The sequence below is a fragment of the Papio anubis genome, chromosome 4 (assembly GCF_008728515.1).
Source record: "Papio anubis isolate 15944 chromosome 4, Panubis1.0, whole genome shotgun sequence".
Taxonomy (NCBI): Eukaryota; Metazoa; Chordata; class Mammalia; order Primates; family Cercopithecidae; genus Papio; species Papio anubis.
In genome coordinates this window covers 146,490,295-146,498,686 of record NC_044979.1, presented here as the reverse complement: position 1 = coordinate 146,498,686, position 8,392 = coordinate 146,490,295, and the positions used below count along the sequence as shown (strand labels likewise).

At 65.6% G+C, this 8,392-nt stretch overlaps 1 protein-coding gene across 2 annotated transcripts; it reads left to right on the top strand.

Moving 5' to 3' along the window:
- Nucleotides 1-607: 607 nt before the first annotated feature.
- On the top strand, nucleotides 608-8,392 carry LFNG (LFNG O-fucosylpeptide 3-beta-N-acetylglucosaminyltransferase). 2 transcript variants are annotated; one of them, XM_021935604.2, is made up of 8 exons: nucleotides 608-1,141; nucleotides 5,581-5,629; nucleotides 6,104-6,203; nucleotides 6,299-6,452; nucleotides 6,572-6,657; nucleotides 7,117-7,255; nucleotides 7,711-7,796; nucleotides 8,019-8,392. In XM_021935604.2, the coding sequence occupies exons 1-8, from the start codon at nucleotides 710-712 to the stop codon at nucleotides 8,083-8,085; spliced, it is 1,113 nt and encodes a 370-aa protein (XP_021791296.1). In that variant the 5' UTR covers nucleotides 608-709; the 3' UTR covers nucleotides 8,086-8,392. The 2 variants fall into 2 exon arrangements, with proteins under 2 accessions (XP_021791296.1, XP_003895714.1); XM_003895665.5 differs by having other exon boundaries at nucleotides 609-1,141; nucleotides 7,117-7,282.

Here is an 8,392-nt window from a genome sequence, read left to right as displayed (position 1 = left end):
GAGGAAGGAGTGGAATTTGGTTCTGGTGCTTTCTCGCCAGAACCTCGTGTCCCCACCTGCAGCACAGGTGGCCAAGCTCTTGCTCTGTACAAATAACGGCTCCCCTGAACCGAGCGCTCGGGAAGACCCAGTCGCCACCCCAGTTTGCAGGGCCTGCCGCGTCCCAAGGGGAGGAAGCCGGGCTCAGGAGGGGAAGGGCACAGCGAGGAAGTAGGATGTCCCCCGCGGTCCGTCGGAGCCCAGAGCCCGGGGCCCAGCACCCTGCCCGCTGCGCCAAGGGTGCGCCCCTCCCGTGCGCGGACGCCCGGCGCATCCCCGGCCGGCGCTGGCCAGGCTAGATTTCTCTTCAGGGACACCGGCGCCGGCCGGGCCCAAGTCCCCAAGCCCCTCCGCAACCCGCAGGGGCTACCCGAGGAGGGCGGGGCGTGCACGTGCGCGCCGGGGGCGGGGCCGTTGCGCCCTCTGGGTCGTTCCCAGCCCCCAGCCGCGGCCCCACGTGGGTCTGCGGGCCTGGAGCCTCGACTGGCGCGAGGCCCCGCCCCCGAGCCAGGGAGCCAATGAGCGCGCGGGGGCGGGACCGGGGCGGGGAGGTTTAAGAGCTCCGGGCGCTCGCGCTGCGCTGCTGTACTGCGCCGCCGGAGCGAGGGGCCTCGGGGCAGTGCACGGCAGGCGCACGGGGCAGGGCGCGCCGCGCGGCCGCCGCCACACCATGCTCAAGCGCTGCGGCCGGCGCCTGCTGCTGGCGCTGGCTGGCGCGCTGCTCGCCTGCCTGCTAGTGCTCACTGCCGATCCGCCGCCGCCCCCGCTGCCCGCCGAGCGAGGCCGGCGCGCGCTGCGCAGCCTGGCGGGCCCCGCAGGTGCTGCCCCGGCGCCTGGGCTGGGGGCGGCGGCGGCGGCGCCCGGGGCGCTGGCCCGCGAGGTGCACAGTCTGTCCGAGTACTTCAGCCTGCTCACTCGCGCGCGCAGAGACGCGGGCCCGCCCCCCGGGGCCTCCCCCCGCCCCGCCGACAGCCACCCGCGTCCCCTGGCCGAGCCGCTCGCGCCCCGAGACGTCTTCATCGCTGTCAAGACCACCAAAAAGTTCCACCGCGCGCGCCTCGACCTGCTGCTGGAGACCTGGATCTCGCGCCACAAGGAGATGGTGAGCCCCCGGCGGCCTGGAAGGACGGGCGGGCGGGGCGGGGCCCCACCGTCTGGTCCAGTTGGTGGCAGCGTCCCATGGGGGCTAGGCTGCATCCCCATCCAACCACTAGGGCCATCTGGGGGCGGCGACGCCAGTGCACCCCGGTGCAGCCAGTTTGCCTGCTGGGGCCAATTTCCCGTTACAGTTGTGTGACTGTCCCCGGGGCCTCACCCCCTGTCCAGCTCCAGAGTCCTGGATGGCTGCAGGACCCTACACCAGTCTCTAGTGCTTGGGGTTGGTGCCCTGTGGTACTTCTCACCCTCAAACATTGGAGCGCATGCATAGGGCATTACGCCTTCAAACTTCCCCAAGCAGATTCTGTTCGGATCCACCCTCAGCTCAGACCCCTTCCTGGGGAGAAAGGCTCTTCCTTTAGAGAAGTGAGGAGTTCTGACCCCTGGGCCTTTTCTTCATCACCGCGTTAAGGTGCGGGGAGGGAAATCATTGCTGGTTGGTGGGCCCTGGGGAGTACATCTCAAAGAACCCCGGGTTTGGGGTCTGTGTGGGGACCCTCCCCGCACAGTGCAGGAGTCTCTGAGGCCTGCAACCTTGGGCACAACCCACTTCAGTTGGGCATCAGCTTCTTACACACACATAATTAAGACACACCCCACTTTGAAAATTTCCCTCGAGGCCACAGCAGGACGGTTGGGCTGGGGCGGGATGGGGACAGTGTGTGGGGCTTGCAGTTGGGAGTGGAGGGGGGCATCTCTGGGCTGGGAGTTGCAGAGGCATTTGCTGTGAGGGTGGGGGCTCAGGGAAGACCCCGCACGCCTTTCTCCCTGCTCACACCCGGGAGACTCAGGGCCTTCTGGCCTGGCACTGCCCTGTTTTGGGGCACTGTGGGTGGGTGGGAGCAGGGCTTGGTGAGGTCATGAGGGGGACGGGGAGGGGCAGGGTCCTCTCTGGTCCTGGCGTGGGGAAGGGGCCCTGGGAACCCCATGGCAGCCTCCTGGGAACACAGCGTCCCATTCCCAGGGGCTCAGCGGGCTGGCGGGAGGGGGTGGCGGGGGCCGTGGGTTTTGTTTGGCGGCCGGGCCGTTAGGATTCCCAGCGCCGGGCGGCTCTCACGCCGGCCCCTTGGGCAAGGTAACAAAGCCCCTTTCTCCAGCGAGAAAGGCGTCGGGCCCCTTGTGTGCAGCTACGCGCTCCGTGGGAACCGCTGTTGGCGTGCTGGCCACTCAGGTTGCCTGGCGATGAGGGGGCCAGCGCCGCCCCCGCCCCCGCCAGCATCTCTTCCTGACAGTCCTTTTGGGGCACCATCCCCGAGCCTGGCCCCCCACCCCCAGCACTCAAGCCTTCCTGCTATGTGACCTTGGGCATCCTTCAGCCCCACTCTGGGCTGCCACCAGCTCTGAGCACCTCCCATCTTGGAATTTGGGACCTTTCTTCAGCAGAGGGGATGTTGTCAGAGGGTCTCAGTTATCGGTCTCAGCTGGGCTGTGTGATCCTGAGTAAGACCTGGAGCCTCTCAGACCCTTACTCTCATCTCTGAAATGGGGGAACATGGTCCTTCCAGGAGCATGTTGTAAGAGACTGGCAGAGCCTGCAGGCATGGGGTGATCCCGGCGGGCACTCAGGGTCGAGGTGGGGGCCATCGCTCCCTTGAGCCCTGAGGTCCCTATTGGAGGGTCACCCCACCAGGGGGAAGGTTGAATCGGCCCTCAGCATCAGTTCACCAGCACACAGCAAGCAAAGCCCCCCTTGTGGTGGGTGATGGGCAGGGGTCCTGGAAACCCACAGAAGAGGGCCGCCGTCTCCTAGCCCTGCACGGAATGACTCAGACGCGGTCTGATGGGGGAGATAGAAAGATGTCAGGGCTGTGTGGGGGGAAATCCCCGAGACGCTGTGTGAGGCAACAGTGGGCATCTGACCCACACGCTGGGGGAAGGGAGGGAGGGAAGGAAGACTTCCTGGAGGAGGTGCCATTTGAGCTAGACTGAGTAAAAAAGTGCCCAGAAAGGGCACTCCATCCGGGCATGGTGATGACCACAGCGTGGGGGTTGTGCAGGAAACTTCTAGCAACTGGAGTGGTGGCTGGGGGGAAGGGTCGGTTGGTCAGCAGGGGCCACGCCGAGATGGGCCTGGAGTCCAGGATGAAGAGCCTGGCCTTTGGCCCAGAGGTTCCCCGCCCCTCCCAGGAGCAGCCAGGCTGCCGAGCTGCCACCGCAGCGGCCACAATTGCTGGGGAGAACTTGGCATCCTGTGTTTCTTTGAATCGCGTCTCCAGGAACAATGCCGCTTCCTGTGGGTGTCCCCCGGCCCCCGCCCCCCCACCCCCATCCACCCTCATCCACCCTCATCCACCCGGCTCTTCCTCCTGCAGCCCGGTCTTCATCTGGGAAGTTAGGTGGCACTGGGGGGTCTGGGTCCCTAGAGGGCAGGGACTGGGCTGGTCTAGCACCACCTCAGCCCCAGGGTATGACCTCAGGCTGGTGCCTGTACCTCTCTGGACCTCAGTTTCCCCACTTGTGCCTCAGCTGGTAATGGCGCCCCCCTCCCAGGACTGTCAGGGAGAAGGGAGAGAATCTGTCTCTGCACTTTGCTCTCTGCCCAGGCGAGCTCTGTTATGCCCATTTTACAGAAAAGGAGATGGGAGCTCTGAGTGGCGGGTGAGGCCCATAACCCGGCAGGCCTTTTTCCTCCCCTCCTGGTGGTTCAGGTGTGGGGAGATAGTTGGCCCGGCACCCCCACACCCCACAGCCCCGCCTTCTCAGATGCTGTTCTAGAGGCCTCCCTGCTCCCTGAGCTGAACAAAGGTGACTTTAATCTCTGTAGCCTTGGGCTGGGTTTTTAGGGCACCACCAAATCTCGGGAGAACAGGCCTCCCTTGATCTCATTAAGAAAGCATTTTCCTTTTAACCCAGCGGCACAGCGGAGCGTCTGCAGGGGCTGGCCCTCCGCCTCCCACGGCATTCCTGGGCTGAGATGCTGGGGAGGCCAAGGGGCTGGGTGCGAGTCTGTGCGTGCGGCTGCCCTGGGGTGTCTATGGGTGCTGCAGGAGGGGTGCACGCATGGAGAGGCAGAGACCCAGCCAGCCACCCCCTTAGCTCTGGGCCTCACCCGAGTCAGCATGTGCCCAGGGCTGGGTCAGGCTGGACAAGGATCTGAGACCACCAAGGTGTTCCAGGGCCTCTGCGGGACCTGTGTGTACAGGGAAGGAAACTGAGGCTGGGTGGGCATGGGGAGGTTGTCTCTTGGTCAGAGCATTGCCCATACGCCCTGGGTTTTGCACTCAGCCATGCCAGGGTGCGCCGGGCGGCACGCGCTGGGCGGGCCAGGCAAAGGAAGGAACATTCCTCCCCGTGTGCCGGCAGGCCCAGGCGGGCGCTGGCGACTCCTGGCCCCACCCTGGCGGCCCCCTCCTCTTCCGCAGAGTGCTCCTGGCAGGGGGCGGCCGCGTGCTGGCACAGGTGGGCTGTGGCCTTGGGCAAGCCTGGGTTTCCTTGCCTGAGCAGTGGGAGGGGTGCTGGGCTGCATGGGTACTGGGGGCCCCTGACCTGGGGGCTGGGGACACCTGAGGTTTCCTGCTACAACCCTGCTGACCGTCAGCAACTTTGCAGAACTTCAGGGCTGCTTTGGCTCAGAGTGGGTAACTTGTCCTGCAGGCCATCCAGGACAGGGGTGCTGGCCCAAAGGGCAGCTGGGGGTGGGGGCTGCACTGCTGGTGGCTGCACCCTACCCGCGGGACCTCGTACCCAGCTCGGCCCGGTTAACCAGGCCAGCTGTATGGTAATGGGTGGTGTGGCCACTCTGCTTAACTCGGCCGAGTTAAGGCCGGCCCGGCGCCCCTCGCCCGCCAGCCCAGGACAAAGCTGGCGGACAATGCCTGGTGATTCATCCTCCCTCCGGGCCCTTTGTCCGCCAGGGCTTGGCAGCCGCCCAGCGAAGGCCTTTGTCCCCAACCCCGAGTGATTGAGACTTGGCTTCCCAAAGCCGACCTCCTCTGCCTGTCCCTCCCGCCACCCCGCCTGTCCCCTGCCTTTCCAGCAGCCTCCAAGTGGCAGGCCAGGTGCTGTGTCAATAAGGGTGTGTGCCCGCCAGGTGCACGGGGTGGGCCGGGAACCGGTTACCTGGCGGGCGGGCGAGGCGCACCACCTGGCTCGTGCCTCACCGCGCCTGGACGACCTTGGGCGCAGCTGTCGAGGTTGGGGAGTGAGGCCCCATCCCCCACCCCCAGGGCGAGTGAATGCGTGAGCCCTGGCCCAGATGGCACTGAGATGGGGCACTTGAGCCCTACTCTGCATGAGTGGGGAAACCAAGGCCCGGAGAAGGGTGGGTGTCAGTGTGACAGAGCTGCAGCTGCAGCAACTCCAGGGTGCCCCGTCCGGCCCCCACAGATGGCCCTGGGGTGGGGATGAAGGGCTGGCTGCTGACGGCTGATTTTCTCCTTCCAGACATTCATCTTCACTGACGGGGAAGATGAGGCCCTGGCCAGGCACACGGGTGAGCCCTGGACTTGGGGCGGGAGGGGGCCCAGGCCTCCATCCAGAGCGGAACCCTCCCCCTCCAGCCTCCTGGCTCCTCTGGGCTGAGAGGTCACCAAGGGCAGGACAAGGAGGGCAGTTTACTCATGGGGTTTGCTCCATGCCCCGCCCCACCACTCGGGGCCCCCCAATTCTCATGCAAATGAAGCCCATTCAGCCCCCCGGGTCCCTTTGAGCCCAGGCAGCGGCAACAGGTGGCGGGTGCTGGGAAAAAACTGCCTGAATGGGCGGGGGCGGGGCCGCCCTGGAAGGGGGCTGGGCTGGGGGAGGGTCCACAGGCCCGAGCCCCGAGCTAGGGTAGGGGAGGCTAGGGCCGGGCCCAGCTTGAACTAGGGGTCTTTTCTCGAGTCCCTGGGCCCCGCAGCGTCCCCTAGGCCAGGCCCCTCTCTGGGAGCCAACTCAGACCTACTCACAGCCACTCCCCCGTCCACAGGCAATGTGGTCATCACGAACTGCTCGGCCGCCCACAGCCGCCAGGCGCTGTCCTGCAAGATGGCCGTGGAGTATGACCACTTCATCGAGTCCGGCAGGAAGTGAGTGTGGCCCGGGGGGACCCCCATCTCCCTGCCCAAGCCTGGCAGCGCCCGCCCCGGCATGCCCTCCCCCGATGGCCCTGCCTTGTCCTCAGGTGGTTCTGCCACGTGGACGATGACAACTACGTCAACCTGCGGGCCCTGCTGCGGCTGCTGGCCAGCTACCCGCACACACGGGACATCTACATCGGCAAGCCCAGCCTGGACAGGCCCATCCAGGCCACGGAACGGGTCAGCGAGAACAAGGTGGTGAGTGCCTGCCCTCTCCCAGTCCCCCACGCCCACGCGGAGCACACACCCGGAGTGGGGCGGGGGACAGCAAGGGGCAGCAGCGCCCGGGTCTCAGGACACCTTCTCCCTTCTCCCAGCGTCCTGTCCACTTCTGGTTTGCCACGGGCGGCGCTGGCTTCTGCATCAGTCGTGGGCTGGCTCTGAAGATGAGCCCGTGGGCCAGGTGAGTGCCCTGCACAAGTTAGGCCAGCCGGGTCCCGGGCTCCTCGCCATCGTGGGGCCTGGCTTGGTTCATCTTCCCAGCCGCGGGGAGTCCCCAGCCTCCTCCTCCATTTACTGTCTATATTCCACTTCCCTCTGGGTTTCAGAGGGCAGCTGTGTTTATGGCGGCTGCCCCCAAGCCCAACCTGCTCAGAGCAGCCAGGGGGGCCATGAGCACCCCAGGCACCATCCAGCAGGACTCCTTCCTGCACCCAGATTCCCGCTACAGAGAGCCACCAAGCACAGGAGCAGTGCAGGGAGTGTGCCCTGCCTGTGACCAGGGGAGGCAGAGGGAGCTGCAGCTCAGAGCTGTCTCCAGGGTTCCTCTCTGAGTGCAGCGCCTTTGCCTAGTGGGGCCTCCCCAGCTCCCAGCAGATGGCTCCTGCCTCTGCTCACCGGTCTGGGCCCTTCCCTCCCACAGCGGGGGTCACTTCATGAACACTGCCGAGCGGATCCGGCTGCCTGATGACTGCACCATTGGCTACATCGTGGAGGCCCTGCTGGGCGTGCCGCTCATCCGCAGCGGCCTCTTCCACTCCCACCTGGAGAACCTGCAGCAGGTGCTCACCTCAGAGCTCCACGAGCAGGTGCACCATCCTCCGGGCCCCGCCAGGACTCGGAGCACAGGAAGGGATGCGTGGCTGCCGAGAGGGGCGCAGTGGGTGGGGGTACTGTTCCAAACAGGGAGGCCAGGCAGCGCATCACTGTCAGCCGGGGGGTCATTCCTGCCATGAGCTGAAAGCTGTTTACGGCGGCTTGTTTTCCTGCCTGCCATCTCTTCTCTTCGCTGCGATGCGCCTATTGTGTGTATTTTGCCCACGGCTGGCGATGCAGCCGGCCCCAGCTGGTCTCCAGTTTGAGACCTTATTCCTGGGGTGTGCAATGCAGGTGTCCTTCCAGGTCCAAGGGAGGCCAAGGCAGGGCCATTGCCTCACTCAGAGCTGTGTGGCCAGCCTGGGGCAGGGCCTGGGGATGTCAGGGCCCCTCCCTGCATCACTTCGCCCCCTCCCCACAGGTGACACTGAGCTACGGTATGTTTGAAAACAAGCGGAATGCCGTCCACGTGAAGGGGCCTTTCTCAGTGGAGGCCGACCCATCCAGGTGAGGAAACGCTGGCCCAGATGGGCTTGCATAGGGTGGTGTAGGGGCATCAGGGGACCTCGCCGAGCTGCAGCGGGGTCTAAGCAGCATGACTCTACACAAAGGTGACCCCCCCGGAGTCCTGTTTGCTTGGGGTGGGGCCGCCAGTGCTGTGGGACTGCAAATGGGAGCTCAGCACCTTCCTGCCACCCACACAGACCAACCCCTGCTCTGTTCCCACAGGTTTCGCTCCATCCACTGCCACCTGTACCCGGACACACCCTGGTGTCCCCGAACTGCCATCTTCTAGCAGCCACGGCTGAGACCCAACCCCTGGGCGCCCCTGGTATCCAAAGGGCCCAGTGACCCTGTTGCGCTGCCCTGGCCTCAGCATTCGAGGCTCCCCCAGGGCCGTGCCTGTGCGTGTGCGTGTGCATGTGTGTGTGTGTGTGTATGCGTGTGTGTGTGTACTGTATGCCCACCCAGGTAGCAGGCTGCTGGGCAGTTCTGCTCTGTGGAGGGGTGGGCACAAGCGCCACTTATGTGCCTCTGCTCCGAGAGCTAGTGGGCTGCAAGGCCTGCTTGGAGGGAGGATTTGTGTGTCGGAGGCCACTCTG